Source organism: Salmo salar, chromosome ssa18, assembly GCF_905237065.1.
Source record: "Salmo salar chromosome ssa18, Ssal_v3.1, whole genome shotgun sequence".
Lineage (NCBI taxonomy): Eukaryota > Metazoa > Chordata > Actinopteri > Salmoniformes > Salmonidae > Salmo > Salmo salar.
Window position 1 is genome coordinate 15,630,623 of NC_059459.1, and position 25,645 is coordinate 15,656,267.

General features: G+C 44.6%; 1 protein-coding gene and 1 long non-coding RNA gene across 2 annotated transcripts in view; one reads left to right on the forward strand and one right to left on the reverse strand.

The window, feature by feature from the left end:
* The window catches only part of birc6 (baculoviral IAP repeat containing 6), a 162,780-nt gene that overhangs the window by 102,158 nt on the left and 34,977 nt on the right, over positions 1-25,645 (forward strand). Inside the window, 1 exon segment of the mRNA XM_014154510.2 lies at positions 23,983-24,199. Within this exon segment, the coding sequence (XP_014009985.2) occupies positions 23,983-24,199 (217 nt within the window).
* Positions 1,704-4,687, reverse strand: LOC106576948 (uncharacterized). The gene is made up of 2 exons (XR_001322040.2): positions 3,771-4,687; positions 1,704-2,942 (listed from the first exon to the last, which is right to left on the reverse strand). It is a non-coding gene; the product is annotated as an uncharacterized lncRNA (long non-coding RNA).

The window sequence follows — 25,645 nt, forward strand, 5'->3', positions numbered from 1 at the left end:
AAAGTATGTGGACGCCTGCTCGTCGAACATCTCATTCCAAAATCATGGGCATTAATATGGGTTTGGTCCCCCCTTTGCTGTTATCAGCCTCCACTCTTCTGGGAAGCTTTTCACTAGATGTTGGTACATTGCTGCAGGGACTTGCTTCGGTTCAGCCACGAGCATTTGTGTGGTCGGGCACTGATGTTGGGCAATTAGGTCTGGCTCAGTCGGGGTTCCAATTCATTCCGAACATGTTCGATAAGGTTGAGGTCAGGGCTCTGTGCAAGCCAGTCAAGTTCTTCCACACCGATCTTGACAAACCATTTCTGTATGGACCTCACTTTGTGCACCGGGGCATTGTCATGCTGAAACAGGAAAGGGCCTTCCCCAAACTATTGCCACCAAGTTGGAAGCACAGAATCATCTAGAATGTCATTGTATGCTGTACCATTAAGATTTCCCTTCACTGGAAACTAAGGGGCCTGGCCCGAACCATGAAAAACAGTCCCAGACCGTTATTCCTTCTCCACCAAACTTTACATTTGGCACTATGCATTCGGGCAGGTAGTGTTGTCTTGGCATCTGCCAAACCCAGATTCGTCTGTCGGACTGACAGATGGTGAAGCGTGATTCGTCACTCCAGAGAAGGCGTTTTTCCACTGCTCCAGAGTCCATTGTCGGCGAGCTTTACACCATTCCAGCCAACGTTTGGCATTGCGCATGGTGATCTTAGGCTTGTGTGCAGCTGCTCAGACATGGTAACCCAATTCATGAAGCTCTCGGAGAACAGTTCTTGTGCTGACGTTGCTTCCAGAGGCAGTTTGGTACTCTGTAGTGAGTGTTGCAACCAAGGACAGAAGATTTTTACGCGCTTCAGCTCTCGGCGGTCCTGTTCTGTGAGCATGTGTGGCCAACCACTTCGCGGCTGAGCCGTTGTTGCTCCTAGACATTTCCACTTCACAATAACAGCACTTACAGTTGACCGGGGCAGCTCTAGCAGGGAAGAAATTTGACGAACTGACTTGTTGGAAAGGTGGTATCCTATGACGGTGCCACGTTGAAAGTTACTGCGCTCTTCAGTAAGGCCTTTCTACTGCACACAGTTTGGTTTTGTAGCATGTTGTGTTTTCCAACAATGTGATTTGTTCACTTCTTGTGTAGTTACTTAGGCTGTATTACTAGCTGCTTTATTCATCTTGTATGTCCTTGTCCATATTGATTCAGACACGATGTGCACATTGACGCGCGTACACACACACACACACACACACACACACACACACACACACACACACACACACACACACACACACACACACACACACACACACACACACACACACACCACATTCAGGTAGGTGCAACTGACAATTCAAATGTTGTGATGTGCGTTCCAGGTGGCAGTCGACTCATTTGAAACCGAGCAGATCTGACCCACGCTCAACCTCTCTCGTTAGAATGCAGGATACACATGCTAGTGGAGGTTAAATTCTGTCCCCTATGTTGCATGTGACTGGGAACATGCCACCCTGACCTTTTTGTGATATTTGAAGAAGCTCCGAATCCTAATAAAGCAAACTCATGGAACATGCTCTAAGCATGAAGACATGACGTACTTCCTCAGTTCCTTGCATCTGTGCATTGTATCTCACATAAGCGCATGCTTTTGCTTATGCCTACATTCTCCCACAGAACCCATCATAGATGAGGCTTGAGTCTAATTCATATATTCTCATTTTATTGTAAAAATGTTCCCTATTGCACAGTACATCTAGAGTTTAGTTTATTCATGTGTTTATAAAAGCTTAGATCTTTATACAGAAACTGGATCGCTGACACTACCCTGAAATCAACATGAACAAATAGCCTACATCAAAATAACCGAACAGAACGTGGAAAGAGATGCAGAAAGAGAGAGAAGATTAAGTCTGGCCTTATGTATTAGTAAATGCAGAATGGAGCTTTTTGCCAGTGCCCACAAGTTACTTTCCACCCCTGCGGATGATTTAATCACCACAGCAGACTCTCCTTTTTATAAAAAAAATACCTCTCTCTCCACTTGCCTTTTTATTGCAGATCTCCAGGTGGTCGATTTGAATTTAAATGTGAAATTGTCATTTCCACTCCTTCTGCTCTCTTTGCAGATCAGTTCTTGTGGAGACGAAATAGACAGAGATGGTGTATCTCTCTGTTGTGATGTCTCCATATCATGAGAAGCGGTGACTAACACTTTGGTGTGTGTGTATAGCCTATCTGACGGCAAGCAGCACAGTACATTACAGCGCCACGCCATGGCCCTGAAACCATCCGGACCAGTGACGTCAATATCCCTTTGTCTGTTTTTTTTATCCACTTGACAAAGGAGATTGGTCGGTAACACTGTCCGTTTCCCTCATTCTAATGAGTCCAAGGTGAAGTTAGTTCCCCCCAGGCTGTGCTGGCCTGCAGCCCAACCCTGTCTATCGCCCCCTCCTGGATCCAGCACAGCCATGGTCCTGATGTCTCCACCAGCTCACTATTATCTCTCTGGTTCATGGCTGTGAGACGCCACCTCCCACGGAACTGTCCACCCTCAATCTCTGTGTGAGGAAACTGCTCCCCCCTCCTGTTTTAATATCTTGTCGTTTGCACCTTTTTTATAACTAATACCTAGTTAGAGGGAGGAGGAGCTTGGCATGTACAATCCAGTATACGTTTGTTGGGGTTAGATGGAAGCTTGGTTTGTGCCTTGTCGTTTGGGGGATCACTCCCACTCTGGCTTGGCTCACACAACGGTGTAGATGTAAACAAAGACAATGACGAAGAGGTTAAGGAAGGTGCCAACGATTCCCAGCAGGGCCAAGATGGACTCCTCCTGCTCCTCCTTGCTCTCTAGCGCCCGCACCTCCTCAATAGTAATGACCGTTGGGCCCATGGCCATGACGCTCGCCCAACCTGGCAAGGGTGCTGCTGGCACTTATCTGCAGAGGGGGAGAGAGAGACAGAGGCAGCCCACCAGACATGGAGGCACATACAGAGAAATGAACATTAGATAAGAGAAACAGAACACAAGCCCACAGTCCGGAGTGAACACAGACAATGGGAATGAATTTAGATGTTGCAGTTTAATGCTGCACTGCTATGATGCATCCAACTCCCCTCCCCACTAGTCCTCTCCTACATGTGCTTTATACGACACCCTGGGGAAAACTGAACCAAAAAGCCCTCGGCTAGCCTAGCCAACAGAATCCTCAAGAAGAAATCAATTGTGATCGAACAAAACAATAGACATGCACAGCACAATGGAGATTTAACTGCAAATGCCACTGTTTATTACCTGCTGTTGCTGTGCCCACCGCAATAGATTCCTAATATTCGGCATCCCTTACGGTCTATCCGCATTGAAAATGTTTAACCTCCGCAAATGTTCAGTAACATTGGAGCATGATTTTTAATGAGCCCCTTACATCCACCCTCTTTTTCCCCCGAAGGCAGTTCATGATTCTCTCCCCACTCCTCCGTCTAAGTAGATTTCCTGAGCATGATGTCCCTACTGAGCAGTCTGAAGGGAGAGGACAGGGGCTCTGGCTAGTGCCAGCTCTCCAGGGAAACCTACAAGCAGGTAAACCATGCCACAGCCAGCCAGGGCTGAGAGGTAGGCAGCGCAGAGCATACAGCCAAAACATCACCAGCGTCAACAATAATCAGCCCCCTCTGAAACAGGCAGATCCTACCATATTTCAGAAAAGAGACAGAATAGAAAGAGAGGGCAGAGGAGAGATGAGAGAGGGGTGAAAAAGGTACCTTACCCTAAGGCGTGTGAGGAGCTGGGTGACATCCAGCATGCTTTTGGGTCCTCAGCGGAGAAGCATGGCCACACACAGGAGCCTGCATTTGGGGGGGACGGGGGGGAGGCTGGCTGTGTAGCCACGCTCCCAGCGTCACAGAAAGAGGAAAAGAAAAGGAGATCCGGGCTCCAAACTGCGTCTTGGTGCACGGCACTGTATGCAGACACTGCTCTCTGTGAAAACCACCCCCTTCTTGCCCGGATGAATTCTCCAGTCCTCTGCGCCACCCCCTTGGTTAAATACTGCCTTGGTTTTGGTTGCGTTATTGTCTCCTTTTTGCTTTTGTTATTTTATTCGTCAGGTCTCCACCACCAAAGCTGAAGCACTAGGGGGCTTCTTACGCTCCCCCTCCCCACTACTCTCCCCATCCTACCGTCCCACTCTCTCCAATTCCACCACAGCCCCCCTCTTCCTCCTCGGCTCTTGTTGGCTCTTTGACCCTCTTAGCAGCTCAAAGAGAGAGCCCCAGTCTCTGTGACAAATGTACACGCCCCCACCCCCTCTTCTCTCCTTGCGTCCTTCCTTGCTTCTCTTTCTGGAGCAGAGCAATTAGTGCCTTTCAGAGGCGCCTCTCTCTCGCCTGCCTCTGAAACCCGGAGCTACAGCCGCGCATGGTTTCTCTGGAGCCGCTAGTGCTTGCGGCAACTACTACCGCGCCTCCAGTCCGCTGTAGAACAATCGACTGATACTACAGACAGCCCACGCCACAGCAAGTGTTATTCCAAAGAGCCAGTAAAATCCCAGAGAGCTGTTTGTGAACAACCGGAGAGCTGGAAAGCCGGAGTGCTGCTGCGTAGCTGTTGCTGTGTGGGTCTGCAGCTGGTGGCAGCTGTGTTGTGGCGGGTCCCCTGTGCAAGACGTGCCGTGGGAGAGCCGTGCATTGCATAACCAAGCAGAGGGAAAGAGGCCAGGTCCTGGTGGCTGTGGCGGCAGGAGGGAGGGAGGGAGAGAGAGAAGGGAGGAGGGACGCTTTCTGCCATCTCCTCCTCTTCCGCTGTGGGGGCTAGTTGAGCACCAAACAGAAAAAAAGAGGGGAGCGAGAGAGTAAAGTGGGGACGGGGGGGTGAAGTGACCCCTTCCTCAACGCTGCACGGTGGCAGAATGTCTATCCCTTTGTCAAGCATAGCTAGACTGTCATACCTGTGAAAGGAGAGGTGTGGAAGAGGAGGGGGAGGAAAGGAATAGGTGGCTAAGAGATGAGGCTGTAGAAAGATGTCGGGCCTCATAACATTTGCGTCAATTTCACTCGATTTCTACGTGCGCCATTTCAGAAAAGTCTGTGCACGTAAAAAAATATCGAGTCTTATAAACTTGGTGCGAGCCATACATACACCTTTCCTGTTATAAATCAGACCTGTCGCAAAATTGTGTGAGCGCTAACAAGCATTAAAACGCTGCCTGAAAAATGCCTTCCATTAACCATGGTGACAATAACGCTCTTTGTTTGCTGTATAATTTGGAACTATGGTCATTAGGCCGTGGCAGTTTCTGATAGAGCGATGGCAATTTTCATCACATTTCTGTGGAGGTGTGGGCAGAATGGTTTTTATATTTTGCATTGACTTTTTCGAACTCAACATGCATGCTGCCTTTTGAGTGCCTGTCAACACATTCTGCAAAATTGATTGTATATGTATTTACTCAGTGGGTTGAATACTTATCTAATCAAGATATATTTGTAAAAAAACCAAAAAACAAGTCTTCCACTTTGACATTACATTAGAGTATTTTGTGTAGATCGTTGACAAAAAATACTTTTCAATCCATTTTAATCCCACTTTGTAAAAAAAACTAAATGTGGAAAAAGTCAAGGGGTGTGAATACTTTCTGTAGGCACTGTGTGACCGCTAGGGCCGGGCAATTAAGTTATAACTACCACAGTCATATTGGCTACCCTTGAAAGTACCTCGGCTAGGGCATGTTTGTCTGTAAAGGTACACTACGTCTTTTTAACGCTAGAACCGCCTGGTCTTTCAGCCTAGCATATTTGAAGCTTGTTATGTTACTAGTCTTTGCTTAGTATGCAGAGCAATGCTGCCCTGCGAGTGGTCATGTGCTGAACACATTGACAGCGGGGATGTTCTTGGAAGAAGTGATATTTCGAAATCGAGCTTCACCTCTTGAATTGAGTTATTTGACAAAGGTAAGTGTCATGGAATCAAATGTAGAATATGCTCTTTCTGATACTATATACACTGAACAATCATATAAACGCAAAATGTAAGGTGTTGGTTTCATGAGCTGAAATAAAAGCTCACAGAATTACTCCATACGCACAAAAAGCTTATTTCTCAAAATATGTTGCGCACAAATGTGTGTTCATCCCTGTTAGTGAGCATTTCCCCTTTGTCATCCAACTGACAGGTGTGGCATATCAAGAAGCTGATTAAACAGCATGATCAGACACAGGTGCACCTTGTGCTGGGGACAATAACAGCCACTCTAAAATTTGCAGTTTTGTCACCCAACACAATGTCACAGATATCTTAAGTTTGAGGGAGTGTGCAATTGGCATGGTGACTGCAGTAATGTAAACCAGAGCTGTTGCACGAGAATTGAATGTTCATTTCTCTACCATAAGCCGCCTCCAAAATCGTTTTAGAGAATTTGTTAGTACGTCCAACCGGCCTCACAATTGCGGACCACGTGTAACCACGCCAGCCCAGGACCTCCACATCCGGTTTCTTCACCTGCAGGATCAACTGAGACCAGCCACCCGGACAGCTGATGAAATCGTGGGTTTGCACAACCAAAGAATTTCTGCACAAACTTTCATAAACCCTCTCAGGGAAGCTCATCTGCACGCTTGTTGTCTTCATCAGGGTCTTGACCTGACTGCAGTTTGGCATCGTATCCGACTTCAGTGGAAAAATGCTCACCTTCGAGGCCACTGACACGCTGAAGAAGTGTGCTCTCCTCGGGTGAATCCTGGTTTCAACTATACCGGGCAGATGTCAGATGGCGTTGTGTGGGCGAGTGGTTTACTGATGTCAATGTTGTGAACAAAGTGCCCCGTGGTGGTATGGTATGGGCAGGTATAAGCTACCGACAACGAACACAATTGCCTTTTGTCGATGGCAATTTGAAAGCACAGATATTGTGATGTGATCCTGAGGCCCATTGACGTGCCATTCATCCGCCACCATCACCTCATGTTTCAGCATGCTAATGCACAGCCCCATGTCACAAGGATCTGTACACAATTCCTGGAAGCTGAAAATGTCCCAGTTTATACTCACCAGACATGTCACCCATTGAGCCTGTTTGGAATGCTCTGGATCGACGCATACGACAGCGTGTTCCAGTTCCCGCCAATATCCAGCAACTTCGCACAGCCATTGAAGAGGAGTGGGACAACATTCCACAGTCCGCAATCAACAGCCTGATCAACTCTATGCGAAGGAGATGTCAAGCTGCATGAGGCAAATGGTGGTCATGCCAGATAGTTGTTATTTTTTAACAACCGATGCGTATCTGTATTCCCGTTAATGTGAAATCCATAGATTAGGGCCTAATGAATTTATTTCAATTGACTGATTTCCTTATGAACTGTAACTCAGTCAAATCTTTGAAATTGTTGCATGTTGTGTTTATTTTTGTTAAGTATTACATGTCGTGGCTGGCGGGAAAAATGAACTGTTAGCAACCCATATAGAGACCACCAGTGTTTTTGGGTACTTCAAATCACATACAGAATGATTTGATTTAATCAGTCGGTGAAGTCATATAAAACCACATTAAACAGGATATCTATGGCCGTGCGTCTACACCTGCATTGCTTGCTGTTTAGGGTTTTGGGCTGGGTTTCTGTTCAGCACTTTGAGATATCAGCTGATGTAAGAAGGGCTTTATGAATAAATTTGATTTGATCGATGCTCCACCGTTTGTTGCTGTTAAAGTTGATGAGTCGACAGCTGTTACCAACGACTCTCATCCCTTGCCATCATATCCACCGAGGCTGAGACTGTTTTTAAACTCAACTTCTTGGCTTGACCCTGGCCCCAGGTCAGCGATGCGGTTACAAGCCTGTTTGGAATGTGGTCTTAGCAAGCCATGACCATGACGGTCCACTACTTCCCTAAAGGATTTCTCTGCTTTGCAAACAGATCATACCACTAGTGTAACGTACATGTACGCTTGCACAGTTTTAGCAGCACAGCACTCTGCTCTGCTTTACATAGGGCACATTCCAGTGCTCCACAGAGAGCTCAGTAATGGGATTGTGATGGGGGTTGGCAAGGACACCACTGTAGATACAGCTGCTCCATAACTTCCTTTTGCCCCCTAGGAAGAAGGGAGACCTGGTTAGGTTGCCACTGGTGACTCGGAGCCCCAACTGTTATCCTTCCAGCTGCCCTCTCATAGGGCACTGAGACAGGGACGGGAGGAAGGGGGTGATAGATCCCACCCACGCTCCCTCGCCACAATCCACTCCCAGGGACGACTCGATACTAACCTGGTTAACGTCACTTCACTTGATTTTATGCCCATTAACGGTAAACGAAGTGCATGGCAGGTTTTATGAAGACCTATGAATGTCATATCCTGTTCTCTCAGCAGTTTTGTTGTGGCAGCAGGGAATTTCTAACTGTCATTACCTAGACATTACTGAGCTTGCACCAGAGCGCAGTATTGATTGGTCGTGCTGTTTCCAGCACTTGATCTGAATAGATCAACTGAGGCTTACTTTTGAGTGGATTAATGCATGCTACATTGGCTTACATCTTGTTGTATGAACCAGTTTATTTATTGTTTGCCTTTATTGGCACCAGATCACTGAACACTGATAGCCCCAATCCTAAATTTTTATTAACCTGAACCCTTATCGTCCAGTGTCCACTTTTGAGCCAATTGTGGAACTCTCCTCAGCCCTGGCTTCCTGGCTTTGCGTCGAATGTTTGACCAGCTTCAGTGGATGATCAGCACTCAAACATTCCATGAGAGGAATGCCTCAAACAGTGATGAATGGATGAACACCTCACTGATCATTAGGATCCACATATACCAATCACTCTAATGCTGGGAAATTACAAGACAATTAATGGCAATTATCAGCAGGGCAAATTCTACAGCATCAGCCTCTACGGTTCCCAGGCAACCCATTTGAAATAACTCCAATCCCATGAGTCAAATTACAACTGTGGTAAAATGATTAGGTTCCCTGGTGTTTTGTTGCACCCAGAGGAACGACTTGTTCTCAAGGGGACAGGGGAGGCTTTTTTACGGTTCCGAATTTTGGCTTGATTAGAAACAAACAACTGAACTTGATTGTGGCTTTTTGTCTCCATTTGAATTTGTCCCTAAAATGTATCCACCATCCCAAATTGTTAAATTCCCTGGTATAGGTATGCCTACTTGACAAACAAGAAACCAATATTCTCACGCTAACCACTTCTATTGATGTTGCTGAAGCTTCCATTTTTTTTCAGAAACTTGCTTAGTTCAAAAACGTTCTCAAGATTAAAGAATCAATTCAAAGCAGCAGATCAGCTAGCCGTTAGACCCCTCTCCCTGACAGATCTCATGGTTGGTATTCCTCTTCACTTCCCTTTGTTTGACATTTGCTCATCCTCTCATCTCTCCTGTGTTGTGCCCTGCCTGTCAGTCTCAGTCCACTCTGGCACTCTCTCCCCTGCCGTCTCCCTAAGTGTCCAGAGCTGAGGGATCTCCTGGGCTCTGACGCAGCCCGCCTCAACCAGCCCAGCCAAAACACACTTTCTTTTCTCATCAGGTCTGCCACCATGCGCATCGCTGCTCCCTCCCCATGGACGGAAGACAGATTGGGAAAATAAGAGGGAGAGCGTCAAACAGAGTGGGGGAAAAAATTGGGCTAAATATCCAAAATGAATTTTTTTTAAACGTCGAAACATGCGCTGAAAGCACAGGTTTTGGCTTACTTGACCTCTGGCGGACACAATGCTACTACACCGGAGTTATTCACCAACAACAATCTGTTTACTTTGGTTTTCACTTTTTCCCAGCATAACAAGGTTTTTATCCGGCTCATGTTTTTCTGACGTGCCATAGCGAGGGTACCCCATTTTCACCCCTGTACACTAATTTACATCACAGGTGCCCTTTTTAAATCCCTCTTTTCCCTGTGTGGTGGCGTGGATCCCGCCGACTCCCCTCACTATGAAATACCAAGCGTCAGTCCTGGACTTGTCAGCTCTAATTACAGGGAGAAGTCCTGCTCCTCTACAGGGATAGCAGGGCTCTAAATTGGAAGGAGAGTAATGTAGTAGGCAATGTGATTTTTGGGTTAATTAAAATGGAGGGGCTGAGAAATATGACAGGGGTCTGAATTTTAATGTTTTAAAAAATATATTTTAGACCATTTCTTCAACCACCCAAATGCCACTGTGGTCGTGTTGAAGTTCACACAGTTTACGCAGCACAAGGATAGCTGGCTTATTGTAGAGTACTGTATAGTCTTGGAAACTAAAGGGACATATGACCTCACTGATTACAGTTAGCCAACAGTCTTATTGTTGATGGTTGGATTTGAAGTTTATTACCAGCTCACGAGGCTTTACCAATTTTGGGGATTAATATCTGTGGAAGCTAAAAAGAAATGAAGTACCACTAAATATGACTATATATTGTAGAGATTACCATACTAATGATGATGATGATGATGAATGATAATAGTGGTGAAAAATGGCATGAGAATAATGTGACTTTTGGGACCCAGGGTGAATAAGTTTTCCATACCCTCGCACCATTTGAAGCTTTTATTGCTTCTCCGAACATATGAAAATGATGCCCCTCTGGGTCGAGACATTACCACAATCAAATGGTTGCATAAGCAGGTTCTCTGGGCTATCTGTACACTGATGTTTGGGAAAGGTCTATTTTTCCTCTACTATATGAGAAATGTAAGCCATTACCAATTGATTTTGCTACGTCAGCAGCATTTCTGCACGCAGAAGGACCCACTTATTTGGGACTGGTAATTGCTTTGAATAATTTCTCACTAGTTCCTGGTCCAACTTATTTCAAACAGAATGGCATCAATGAATATGGGCCTTATATTATGCTGTAGTTTGCCTGCTAGACAGCTTTTGGACGATAAAAATAAATGGAACAGCTGATAAAGACCTACTGTCTAGGAGGAGAAGAAAAAAATCCCATTGCAAAATAACGCTTTTTAACCAATTCATTGATGGAAATAACAGTCGAGGTAAGTGCATTTGACTGGTCATGCTTATCGTTCTATAGGTTAATTTGCGTAATTTAGTAGAATTAAATTGGCTCGTGTACAGTATATTCGTTATGCATCTTATTTAACACATGCGTAGGCCTACAGCATACGGAGCGGAGCCTATGAGAGGAAATGGAAAATCTGTCAGATAGCAAGAGCGGCTGCTGCAGCATCTCAAACAGCAAATGCATAGGCAACGGAAGGCAGGCATTGTCACTGCGTCGCACGTCACTTTGCATTGAGCTGGAGGCAGTATGCGTTTTCAAAACTCATACTTCGTTGTTTGAAACCTGAACGTTTTACTTCGTATTATGAGGCATGTCTTACCTTGCTTCAAAGTAGCCTAGCCAAAATCAGATTTCAAATGAACTTTCTTTCATTGTCCAGTAGCCAAAGGCACAATCCTAGTCATATTATCAACCCATGTTAGTTGTTGCATATTAGATCTCCCCTCTTTCTATATTTAGAACTGATATTTTCATCTCACTCATGTGCGGTGCGCTTTGACAACTGTTTTTCTAATTGTATTATGGAACGAACATTCGCACTTAACCTACTGCCTTGTGCGCATTACTACGCTTATAATGTGAAGAAATAATAGTATCTACATGTTAAGCTAAATGTTCTGATTTGTCGCATCAGACTGGTTGCTTTTTAAGGTTTTATATTTAAAATATTCAATTATGTAGCTTGGCCTACTGGTTGTATGAATCTGGGATCTATCGTCCCACAACTGTCCCAGTCTGTTTTTCTGTTCTTTCTTGACAAGCTGACCAATCGAATAGGTCAACTCTTCTACTATGGAGATAGTAGATTGACACATGCTAGTGATTTTGTTGTCCGTTACTCATCTTATTGACTGAGGAAAAGTAACCGTGGACAGTAATATCATCTGCAAAGTGCGCAGCAACATTTGATAAGGACTGCACATTGTTGTATCCCTGATGTAGGTTTCGCTGTCCTGTGCCCCTTTGTAACATGGGTGCCAATGGTGGAACATGCTTCCCCCTTTGTTTTGTAATTGAATAGATGGCAGGTTATTGTCTGGTTAATGACTTCAGTGATCAGAACATCCCGTTAAAGGGACATCTGGTTTAAATAATGCATTTAATTTTCCTATGGAACGTTGAGATGTGTTGTGATAACTATTGCATGTATTTCATAGGTTTAAGGCAAGGGAGACTCCTCTCTTCAATGTATAGAAGGGTGTGTATGCTACGTGTATACTACTCTTCCTCAACGGTCATTCATAAAACCTTGAATTTGATTGAACTATTTTCCTTCAAGACTCCGAACCCTACATTGGTTTTTGGATTTGTTGTGCCATATGCTAGCGATCTACCATGCTGCTTTGTGTTTGTGGTGGGACCTTACGGTGAGTTCTGTTATTGCTTTATTGACCTCTAAGTTTTGTTTGGTCACCTGCTGTTTTCTCCCATGATGAGCTGAAATGGAATGGAAACATGTCCCCTGGCTTAGTAACATGTCACTGGCCCCAGCAGTGACACACAATGACAGGGGCAGCCTATTTACTTCTGTTTAGACGACTCAATGTAATCTCAGAGACAGACCAAGGATTCCCTGCAAAGTGGTGTGTAGCATAAACATCGCTGATTACATTTTTGCTGACTCAAGAAAATTATACACTGCTCAAAAAAATAAAGGGAACACTTAAACAACACAATGTAACTCCAAGTCAATCACACTTCTGTGAAATCAAACTGTCCACTTAGGAAGCAACACTGATTGACAATAAATTTCACATGCTGTTGTGCAAATGGAATAGACAACAGGTGGAAATTATAGGCAATTAGCAAGACACCCCCAATAAAGGAGTGGTTCTGCAGGTGGTGACCACAGACCACTTCTCAGTTCCTATGCTTCCTGGCTGATGTTTTGGTCACTTTTGAATGCTGGCGGTGCTTTCACTCTAGTGGTAGCATGAGACGGAGTCTACAACCCACACAAGTGGCTCAGGTAGTGCAGCTCATCCAGGATGGCACATCAATGCGAGCTGTGGCAAGAAGGTTTGCTGTGTCTGTCAGCGTAGTGTCCAGAGCATGGAGGCGCTACCAGGAGACAGGCGAGTACATCAGGAGACGTGGAGGAGGCAGCAGAACCGCTACCTCTGCCTTTGTGCAAGGAGGAGCAGGAGGAGCACTGCCAGAGCCCTGCAAAATGACCTCCAGCAGGCCACAAATGTGCATGTGTCTGCTCAAACGGTCAGAAACAGACTCCATGAGGGTGGTATGAGGGCCCGACGTCCACAGGTGGGGGTTGTGCTTACAGTCCAACACAGTGCAGGATCTTTGGCATTTGCCAGAGAACACCAAGATTGGCAAATTCGCCACTGGCGCCCTGTGCTCTTCACAGATGAAAGCAGGTTCACACTGAGCACGGTGACAGACGTGACAGAGTCTGGAGACGCCGTGGAGAACGTTCTGCTGCCTGCAACATCCTCCAGCATGACCGGTTTGGCGGTGGGTCAGTCATGGTGTGGGGTGGCATTTCTTTGGGGGGCCGCACATTCCTCCATGTGCTCGCCAGAGGTAGCCTGACTGCCATTAGGTACCGAGATGAGATCCTCAGACCCCTTGTGAGACCATATGCTGGTGCGGTTGGCCCTGGGTTCCTCCTAATGCAAGACAATGCTAGACCTCATGTGGCTGGAGTGTGTCAGCAGTTCCTGCAAGAGGAAGGCATTGATGTCTTGCTCCATCCACCAACGCCACGTTGCACCACAGACTGTCCAGGAGTTGGCGGATGCTTTAGTCCAGGTCTGGGAGGAGATCCCTCAGGAGACCATCCGCCACCTCATCAGGAGCATGCCCAGGCGTTGTAGGGAGGTCATACAGGCACGTGGAGGCCACACACACTACTGAGCCTCATTTTGACTTGTTTTAAGGACATTACATCAAAGTTGGATCAGCCTGTAGTGTGGTTTTCCACTAGAATTTTGAGTGTGACTCCAAATCCAGACCTCCATGGGTTGATAAATTGGATTTCCATTGATTATTTTTGTGTGATTTTGTTGTCAGCACATTCAACTATGTAAAGAAAAAAGTATTTAATAAGATTATTTCATTCATTCAGATCTAGGATGTGTTATTTTAGTGTTCCCTTTATTTTTTTGAGCAGTATATTTAGAATAAGCAAAATTCCCACTAGGCATTGACGTCTTCCCCCATCCCCCTTTGCCACTATCTTATTTGTTTCATTAAATAATACCCGCAAAACACCAGTCTCAACGTCAACAGTGAAGAGGCAACTCCGGGATGCTGCTATTCTAGGCAGAGTTCCTCTGTCCAGTGTCTGTTCTTTCTCCCATCTTAATCTTTTATTTTTATTGGCCAATCTGAGATATGGCTTTTTCTTTGCAACTCTGCCTAGAAGGCCAGCATCTCGGAGTCGCCTCTTCACTGTTGACGTTGAGACTGGTGTTTTTGCGGGTACTATTTATTGAAGCTGCCAGTTGAGGACTTGTGAGGTGTCTGTTTCTCAAACTAGACACTAATGTACTTGTCCTCTTGCTCAGTTGTGCACCAGGGCCTACCACTCCTCTTTCTATTCTGGTTAGGGCCAGTTTGCGCTGTTCTGTGAAGTGAGTAGTACACAGCGTTGTACGAGATCTTCAGTTTCTTGGCAATTTCTCGCATGGAATAGCCTTCATTTCTCAGAACAAGAATAGACTGATCAGTGTCAGAAGAAAGTTCTTTGTTTCTGACCATTTTGAGCCTGTAATCGAACCCACAAATTATGATGCGCCATTTACTCAACAAGTCTAAAGAAGGCCAGTTTTATTGCTTCTTTAATCAGAACTACAGTTTTCAGCTGTGCTAATATAATTGAGAAAGGGTTTTCTAATGATAAAGTAGCCATTTTAAAATCCTAAACTTGGATGAGCTAACACAACATGCCATTGGAACATAGGAGTGATGGTTGCTGATAATGGGCCTCTGTACTCCTATGTAGATGTTCCATAAAAAATGTGCCGTTTCCAGCTACAATAGTCATTTACAACATGAACAATGTCTACACTGTATTTTTGATCAATTTGATATTATTTTAATGGACAAAAAAATAGCTTTTCTTTCAAAACAAGGACATTTCTAAGTGACCCCAAACTTTTGAGCGGTAGTGTAGGTGCCGTTACAAACATATTGCTCACTACATGTCTGCTGCAGAGAAACGTAAGAGAGGATGAGAATGAGTTTTGATCAGTTAAGAAAATGAAAGTGGTGAAAACGTGTTGGCTCACTATTTAAAGAAGATGAAGAACAAGCTGAAGGATGGAAAAATACCGGCGTTTTGGTGCAGGTACAGATGTCTAACGCTACCAAGCAAAAATATTTTAAAAAAATACTTGGAGTCAAAGTATCGATAAGTCGTCCAGAATAATATTGAGATATGTAACTATCAATTCTCCCCCCCCAACACTGTTTACTACAGTTTCACTACCTCCCACTCAATCGGAGCCAAACCCCCAGTTGTCCAGCCAGCCCTGTTTGTCCACATGGTCCCCGGTGCCAGGCTGCTGTCACTCACTGCCACCTCTGGGGGACCGCAGCCAGGCTACTGTGACCTACATAGGGGACCCTCTGCCTGTATGCTTGGCATTTTAGCCTCTCTCGCGCTTCTCTTATTCCCACTTACCTCTCCGTGCTTGACTAACCTCTTTCTAGCGCCCTGTTTTTTGCACAATTATGACATGCCTGAATTGTAACCTTTATTTTAACCTCTAAAGCTTTTTCATCAAACTGTCACCTTTTTGTCATATGGTCCAGCACCACCATCAAATCAAATGTTATTTGTCACATGCCCCGAATACAACAGGTGTAGACCTTACAGTGAAATGCTTACTTACAAGCCCTTAACCAACAATTCAGTTTTGAGAAAAATACCCCCCCCACCCCCCCACCCCCACACAAGAAATAAGAAATAAAAGTAACACGTAATTAAAGAGCAGTGGGAAAATAACAGTAGTGAGGCTATATACAGGGGCTACGGGTGCGGGGCAACGGTTATATTCAAGGTAAAATGTACATGTAGGTAGAGTTATTAAAGTGACAATGCGTAGATAAACCGACAATAGCTTTTTTTTTTTTTTTTTTTTTTTTTTTTGCAATCCTCATTTCTGGATATGGCTTAAAATACAGGATCAAATATTGCTATGTCATATGCGCAGAACCCAGCATCCTATCTATGACACATTTCACTTTGTGCTGGTATGCAGTAGGAGGAGCAGGAGACAGGGAACAGGAGAAAAAGGGGCAGGGTGGACTTGGCTTGTTCCTCTTGTATCGAAGCTGCCAACAGCGTCGGTGGTAGAAGAGGAGTGGTCGCCAACAGCACTCTTATCTGGCAGTGTTGTGCGAACACTAATTTGTCAAGTACACAAAGGCGGGCGGTGGCAGCATCGCTCCCTCTCTCCATCTCCTCCTTCCCAGAAGTGCAGGCCTCTTGTGTTTGCGCACTCATTCTCTTTTCCTTGGTTTCTTATCTCATTCCAAACCCGGAGCCACGGGGGGGATGTGGCTGCTTTAGCTGAGACATATCACTGCGTTGGGTTTGGTTCGACAAACGGATGATGCAGCCCACTGCTGAATCCTGAGCTGACCCCTGCCACTAGATGGAGTGACACTCCTTGTGACGTGTTCAATAATGATTAATAATGGAACATTTATTCTACATATGTGTAATTCATGCGTAAAACATGAAACAAGAAAATGAGCACAGTATTCATATTGCCATATTCACTAAGCAATCTTATTATAAATATAAAATGAATTTTAGAAATATTTCCATGTATTTAGTTTTTTTATGTTGTGTTTGTTGACGTACAATCCCACACACCCGACCATGAACGTCATCCTTTTCTCTTTAATATCCTAAAAAGCTCCATTCCAAGAATAGCTTGCAACCTAATGGCCCATTTAAATAGAAAATGTTGAGCTGTGCTGGATCCCTTCGTTTTCCATGTCATTTAACTTCCTCAGCACGTCTAAATTGGATAAAGTGACAGTACCGCTAAACTTTGTCACATATGGAAAGGGGAGATGTTGAATTATAACTTTCAAAAGGTAGACATACGTCAACTCTGGGGTCTCGTTTTCTGTGTTTCCCGTCAATGTTAATCACCCACAACGTCTCAAAATGACAGCGATAAAAATACAAATGGCTGGTGTGTTGTTACATTGACAATAACAGTGTAAGCCGAGATAACATGGCTGGGGTACTCAGAGGGTGCTGGGGTAACTCAGAGGGTGCTGTTTTCGTAATGCTTGTACTTCTGCTTTGTGGACCAGCAAAGGCTTTCTACTTTCAATTGTAGTCGCAAATGCATTATGTATGCAGCTAACCCTTGACTGAGTTTCTCAACTGTGTCTGGAGTGTCGTATTTCAACATCACACGTAGCTTGGTGTAATATTTCAACCTGCTCTTTGTGATTTCTGAGTAAAGTTTGTAATAGAGTATATTAGATGCCTTCCCCTTGCCTTGTGGCTTTTTGGATGACGTCTCTGAATTGTTTATTGGTTGTTCCAGCCAGGAGACATTTCAGGTCATCATGTCTTGGCTCCACTGCCACATTCTACTGTTTTGATCTCATTCTCCTTAATTAATTGCATTTGGTTTGCTCACCTCCCTCTCGCCTGTTTCTTCCTCTCACCCGTCAGTCTCTTCCTGTCATGATAGTTAGCCCTATTTCCTGCAAGGGCTCGACATCGGGGTGACAGGCTGTTGATGATATGCGGATTATTTTAATGACGGATGCCCAAATAGACTGGAATTCTTGTGATGCATACGAATGTGGATTAGTAGCACCAGTTAGGCACCAGTTTTTGAAGGCCCAATCTGTCTCAGTGGTGTTGACCCTGCCATGCCCACGGCTAGAAGACTACCAGCCAATTCCATGCTCTCCCAGCTCCGACGAGAAGTTGCGTGAATAAATCCAAGGCGTTCCCCGTCTTCTCGTGTGTCAGAAGCAGTTGTGAGCACTGTTGAGAAAAGCCGATTAAACTTTAACCAACCCACATGGCAAAAATAGAAATCTGTGTTGGTCTCTGACCTTCCCAACTCTAAAAAGTACCTGGGATTAACCAGCCCAGCCCTTGGTTAAACTGTTTGCATAGCCATGGTCTTCCAAGTTTCTTTTTCAAAGTAAACCATAATATATTGTTCACCCCAAAACCATTCAAACCATTGTAAGCCGATTTTAAGATAAAGGCTTAGTCTATAGGCCTTGTTTTTAATATACAGTATGCAAAGACTGTCTCTGTTTTGTCTCTGGGTGGTTGAGATTCTGTTGTTTTAGAGAATGCATCAGTGCTCCAGTCCATCTCCCCCTGCTGCTCTCTCTCTCTATCAACTTATCTCTCCTTGTCTCCACCTCCCCCCTTCCTGCTGAGAGCGATTGGATGGTAACGGTATTCCGTGCAGCTGCAGAATTTATGGTGTTTTGGTGACGTAGTCACTGGCACCAGCGGGAGATTGATGCCCTCTGTGTCCATGTCGCCTCTCATGAGATGCTCACACATCATCCGCCTACAACCCGCACAAACACACACTGCAAATCCCACTGCTTGTGTATTCCTGTGTGGATTCTGCCCCATTCCAGCCTCACTTAGAAAGCGGGGCAGTGACTTGTGGAGCTCTGTTTTGGGTATGGGTATTCCCATTTAAATTCAATCACTTTTTGACAGAACCCCTTTTGATTTGAATGAAATCTAACATATATATTTGCTAACTGTAGAAGTGCTCAGAAAGTGACTTTTGACCTGAATAGTCAAGACAATAGAAAGTCTATATTAAGTGTGTGCAATTGTAGTAAGATTAGGGAGGTAAGGCAATAAATAGGCCATAGTGGTGAAATAATTACAATTTAGCGTTAACACTGGAGTGATAGATGTGCAGAAGATGAATGTGCAAGTAGAGATACTGGGTTGCAAAGGAGAAAAAAAATAACATGGGGATTAGGTAGTTGGGTGGGCTATTTACAAATGGGCTGTGTACAGGTGCAATGATCGGTAAGCTGCTCTGACAGCTGATGCTTAAAGTTAGTGAGGGAGATATGGGTCTCCAGCTTCAGTTATTTTCGCAATTTGTTCAGTCACTGGCAGCAAAGAACTGGAAGGAAAGGCGGCCAAAGGAGGAGTTGGCTTTGGGGATGACAGTGAAATATACCTGCTGGAGCGCGTGGGTGCTGCTATGGTGACCAGTGAGCTGAAATAAGGCAGGGCTTTACCTAGCTACGACTTAAAAATGACCTAGAGCCAGTGGGTTTGGTGACGAATATGAAGCGTGGGCCAGCCAACGAGAGCATACAGGTCGCAGTGGTGGGTAGTATATGGGGCTTTGGTGACAAAACGGATGGCACTGTGATAGACTACTTCCAATTTGCTGAGTAGAGTGTTGGAGGCTATTTTGTAAATGACATCGCCGAAGTCGAGGATCGGTAGGATAGTCAGTCAGTTTTACGAGGGTATGTTTGGCAGCATGAGTGAAGGAGGCTTTGTTGCGAAATAGGAAGCCGTTTCTAGATTTAGTTTTGGATTGGAGACGCTTAATGTGAGTCTGGAAGGAGAGTTTACAGTCTAGCCAGACACCCAGGTATTTGTAGTTGTCCACATATTCAAATTCAGAACCGTCCAGAGTAGTGATGCTGGACGGGCGGGCAGGTGTGGGCAGCGATCGGTTGAAGAGCATGCATTTAGTTTTACTTGCATTTAAGAGCAGTTGGAGGCCACGGAAGGAGAGTTGTATGTTATTGAAGCTTGTCTGGAGGTTAGTTAACACTGTCCAATGAAGTGCCAGAAGTATACAGAATGGTGTCGTCTGCGTAGAGGTGGATCAGAGACTTAGACTATCAGAGACTCACCAGCAGCAAGAGCGACATCATTGATGTATACGGAGAAAATAGTGAGGAACTGCGGTTTTATCCCGTTTTCTGTTTGTTCCTTTTTAGGTGAGTGATCCTTTTAGAAGTTTATCCCATATTAAGCTACAACATATTCACACGTTGTAGCTTAGACCCTGTTTCACGTTGACGTTTTTTTGTTGTGCCCCCTATTGGTTGAGAGACATGCTCAACATGCTCTTCAATACAGGGTGGGTGTCATGTTTCGGCTGATAAATGAACTAAAGTGGGAATAAATTGAAATTTCAACTTTCAAATGGTACCACGTAGATGGAAGTCCACACATCAGAGAATGTTGACTTGAAAGGGAATATCTGTTTTAAATAATGCTCTCAATCCTCCATAGGAAACCTATTGAAATCATAGAAATAGATAATAGAATATACATGACCATTTAAGTTGACGTTCAACAGTGGGGGAACTGGCGGTCATCTTGTTACTAATGACAGTAGAAATTTAAATTAAATTGAATTTCAATGGCGTACCAGCTTTATTGCAGTGATCTGAAGGGATAGGTCCATTCTATGAATTATATTTCTATGATCGAAAGTACACCCACCCTGTATTTAATTAAGAGCATGTCTCAACCGATGCCAGGCACAACACAAAAACCTCAGATGTGAAATGGGCTCTAAGCTACCACATATATGAATATAGAATTTACGTGTTTTTAGAGCATTGGCATTTAAAAATGACATTTTTATTAAACTTTTTGTTAAGAAATAATAAAATAGTTTGACAACACTGTTTGTACATTTTTAAATGATGTCAAACTATATATTTTCAGGGATGAAGACATGGATTTCTCATGGTACGGTGGGTTATGCAAAATGGATCAACTTTGAGCACTTACCTCCTGGATGTTTTGGCAGTCGGGTTCAAAAAGTCAGTTCGTTTTTGACCACTTCCATGGGCAAACATTTATGGAAAGTTTTGTTTAAATCAAAAGGGATGCTGTAAATAAGTGATTGAATTCAAATGGCTTTATACATCTATGTATTAAGTGACAGTGGACGGGGAGGCATTAAGCCTAGTTGAAGTGCCTTTATTTTAAGGAGCCAATGCAGGGGGTGAGTCATCAATGGAGCTGCTCAGGTGGGGCATTAACTTTTAATCACCCAACGCGTCTGGAGGACCTTAAATCACACCTACTCAAGGCTATCTGCTCCAACAGTCTCCAAAAGCAAGCCGTGGTCAAGATTGATGTCCAGTTTACTGTAGTTCCATTTCTGTGGGTCTCTCAAAGTATTGCTATTAACCTTAGTCTGTTATTTATCCTGTTAGTGCATTCATCTATTGGCCCTGTCAGAATCCGAGATTGTGGGAATGTGAATGAAATTACTGCCAGGGCAGTCAAATTTGTAAACAAGTGCACATTTGATTGCCAATTTAAAGTCAGGGAAGGTGGCCCTCCTATTGGGATATTTTGTGTCAACCTTTGTCATCTGACATAATGATGTGTTTCCTTAAGAGAATGAAGGTAACATCAGACCCATGTTTGTCTCTGCAGCATCACTGCTGTGGTTCGATTTCCAAACCTGATTTGTCAATCAAAAAAAATTTCTCAGTCTGTCTTTCGTTGCGCAGAGAAGTCTATTTTGTTGGTTGTAACTCAGTTAGTATAAATGGAATGATGGTGAACGGGGGATGGACTTGACCATGAGAGTACCAGGAGAATGGGGGGAAAAGAGTGGCATTGAGGAAGAGAAGTTGTTTAGGGGCAACACACACACACACATCACTGGGCAACATCAGACGGATAGTGGCATCTCCCACATCAATCATATCAGTTAGCTGAGCCTAGTGGTAATTGCGCAGATTAAAGCGGAGAGAGGTCAATGTTCAAATACTGGGACAGGGACGTTGGGGCCGGGAATTCCAAAATGAATGTAAAGCCGCCTGGGAGCCAAAGTTAGGGCTGTCCTGCTCCATTTGAGGCTGGCACAAGCACACGGGTGCGCTCACGTAAACAGTGCCCCACACATAAATTCACATCCTCAAATGGTCATTCCTGTATGGTCACTGGCAATCTCTTTACACACAGACTGGATATGCCTTTGACAATGATGGACATGATCTTGGTTCAGCTGTGCTTCTGATTGGAGAAGCAATAAAACTGGCCTTTGGACTAGTTGAGTATCTGGAGCATCATCGTTTGTGGCTTCGATTATAGGCTCAAAATGGCCAGAAACAAAGAACTTCTGAAACTCGTCAGTCTATTGTTCTGAGAAATGAATGCTATTCCATGCGAGAAATTGCCAAGAAACTGAAGATCTCGTACATCGCTGTGTACTACTCCCTTCACAGAATAGAAAGAGGAGTGGGAGGCCCTGGTGCACAACTGAGCAAGAGGACAAGTACATTAGTGTCTAGTTTGAGAAACAGACACCTCACGTCCTCAACTGGCAGCTTCATTAAATAGTACCCACAAAACACCAGTCTCAACATCAATAGTGAAGAAGCCACTCCGAGATGCTGGCCTTCTAGGTTTTATTGCTTCTTTAATCAGCACAACCATTTTCAGCTGTGCTAGCAATTGCAAAAGGGTTTTCTAATGATCAATTAGCCTTTTAAAATCCTAAACTTGGATGAGCTAACACAATGTGCCGTTGGAACACAGGAGTGATGATTGCTGATAATGGGCCTCTGTACGCCTATGTAGATATTCCATAAAAAGAATGTGCCGTTTCCAACTACAATAGTCATTTTCAACATTAACAATGTCTACGCTGTATTTCTGATCAATTTGATGTTATTTTAATGGCAAAGAATTGGCTTTTCTTTCAAAAACAAGGACATGTCTAAGTGACCCCACATTTTTGAACGGTAGTGTATGTCTGGTTATTATTTTGTTTTATTCCCCAACTGGTAACCCAATGAACCACACCCAAAACCCAGCACATTCTTTTTAACCTGGTTTCTCACTGGTCCAGGCTGGGGATGTTGTGGAGGCCTTTCTCAAAGCACAACTTAGTGGAACCAGTCTAGATTTTAATGGGGTTTGTAGGTTGACCGTGTGCACCTTCCCTCTGTCACGCCCCAGCCCACTTCCTCACAAGGAAATGTAGAAGGTAGGCTCAGCAGGTTCGCCACCACGCCCCAATGTTATTTAAACTTCCATAATGGGTGTGAAGTGGGAACTGTCATTCCTCGTCATGGGGATGAGGGGGACCTGTGCTGTATGAAATCCTCCCATCACAATAAGTGATAGAAAAGTCTATCACGCTGCCTGACTCATTATACAAAATGGCATGCTGAGATTCATTAATTATTTCTTATTTGATGCAATCCTGTATCTGGACAAATTGAGGGGTTGCTTGGCCCCAGGCTTTCCTTTTTAGATTTGCTTCCATTGTTGCCTGCCCTCCTGACTAGCTGGCTCGGCTTAATTTCAGGGCCTGGAACACAAGGCTGTTTGAGTTGCGTTCAGGGACACGAGGTGGTATTGGGGGAAGTCAGGCGCACATTTGTTTGTGAAGAGTCTAAATTGAGTTCTGGACTTGGTTTTGGCCGCCTCAGGGCTGTTCCTTGTGTGTGCATGTCGTTTGTCATTTGTACATTCCTGGAAATGTAATAATCTTTCAAATCCCCTTTCACCAGCTTGCTACTCACTACGATCCATTTCTAGTCATGCTGCTCCTCTCTACTCTCCAAGTGCAAACTGGAGTTCTCTAACCTGCACCCATCTATTCTGTAAACACACACACACACACACACACACACACACACACACAGAGGTTCACTCAAGGCCATGAGACTGATGCTTTCGTTATGTTGTCTTCGTATGTAATCATATATTGAATGAATTTTTCATCTTGGAAATCAAATTTTGATTTCTAAACCTCAAGTGTGTCTTCAGATGCGTCAATCTTTCTTTTTACAGCGGTGCGTAGTTTGATAGCAGGAGAGGTGTCTAAATTATGTTGTTTTTTTTTATTCCGTTTTTGATTGATTCTAAAACACTATTACCAGTTCTCTGTAGGCTCTTTCTTATGCGTTCGTAAACCTGAGTTACCTTCCTAACCCCTCGTTTCTGTGTTCTCTTCTCCCTCAGTACTGGACATGGCACGTCATGTGCCCCTGTACCGGGCTCTGCTGGAGCTGCTGAGGGCCATCTCCACCTCAACGGCCCTGGTTCCCCTGCTGCTGCCCCTGTCAGGAGACCCCAGCCAGGAGGAAGAGGAGGAGGAGCGCTCCGAGGGACAGACTTCTGTGGGCATGCTGCTGGCCAAGATGAAGACCTGCGTGGACACCTACACCAACCGCCTCAGGTGGGGACTTAGACGGACAGAGTAAGAATATACAGAACAAGCAAATAATTAAGTCTCATTTCCCATTTAATCAATTTGAATTGATGGTTTCAGCTGAGCATGAGTTTCAACTGAACAAGGGGAGAGGGTTTGAGTCCCTGTCCCGTCTGTCTCCGTAGACGATGAGTGATCAGTGCAATGTAGACCTGACCTGTGGGTCTGTGACCATCCATTATTAATCACAGCCCCACAGTGTGCAGAAAGCCCATGTTATCCCGCCTCCCTCCCATACATCGCCCCAACCAGCTAATGATGGGAAGTTCAGCTTTTTTTACTCACTTCTGATCTTTTCAACTCATTCAGTCAAAAGGACAAATATTTTTCTACTTATTTTGTTCATTTGATTTGTTATGCCCAGAGCACACAGGAGGCAGGACCCCTTACCGGCGAACAATGAACTGAAAACTCAAGTCATGATTCTCATTTACCATAGGTGGCTTATTGGAGCTGTTATTCATGAGACTTATGAAAGTGTGCTTCAAACAATGTACGTTTTGTGATTGCTAGGCATACAGTATAATGATTTATGTATACCTTTGAAATGAGTTCTAGTTGTGCCCGCAACGGGGTTAGATTGTGAACAAGTCTTGGTGGAATGACTTGACTGCCATGAGGGAAATAAGCACCTATTGTTTACGAAAGGCAGCAACCCCCCCCCAAACGATTCATTCTCAGTTTCGAGTGTTGTTGAGCAGAGGCAGGGCTGTCTGCTATGTTTTGGTTCTACAAAACTCTGTCCACCGATAACATTCAATAATCAATGAATTGCATTCATTCTTACACCATGCGATCAATTATTACTGTCTTTTTCTTCTCTATGCTGCCTGCGTGCACATGATAGACAGTTGATGGTCGTAGCACGTCTCCAGAGCCTGTGAGTCGGAGGAGAGATTATTAATCCTGCTGTAGATTTCATTGAGGCCAGCAGGTCAAACGAAAATGATTCATGACTCATGTCGGTAAATGGAGTAGTTTGCAAACTGCACGTCACTACAACCAGCCCAGTGCTGACTGTGGGCTTGACTCAACGACAGTAGCAGGGACACCTCAAGAGAAGCAAAGGCACTCTTTACCTCTCTCTACTGCTCAGAACGCTGCGTACATCCGCCCAGCCCACGGGATCATCAATATTCCATGGGAACCCAACTCCGTCAATATTTAAAGTGTGCCTGGTTAGACATTGACAGGTATCAAACGGTTCCATCTCATGTACGATTCCGACAGACTTGCATAGCTTCAGCCAGGTGAGTTATTTTTAGAAGGCACAACCCATCCCTCTTAGATGCTCCACCAACAAACATGCTAGGGCCCATGGCAGTGCTTTTGAAATGTACAGCGGAATAGCCCATCGGCCCTGGGAGACTCTGACAGACCTACCTGGTGGTCTGTACCCCTTCTGCTTATCAG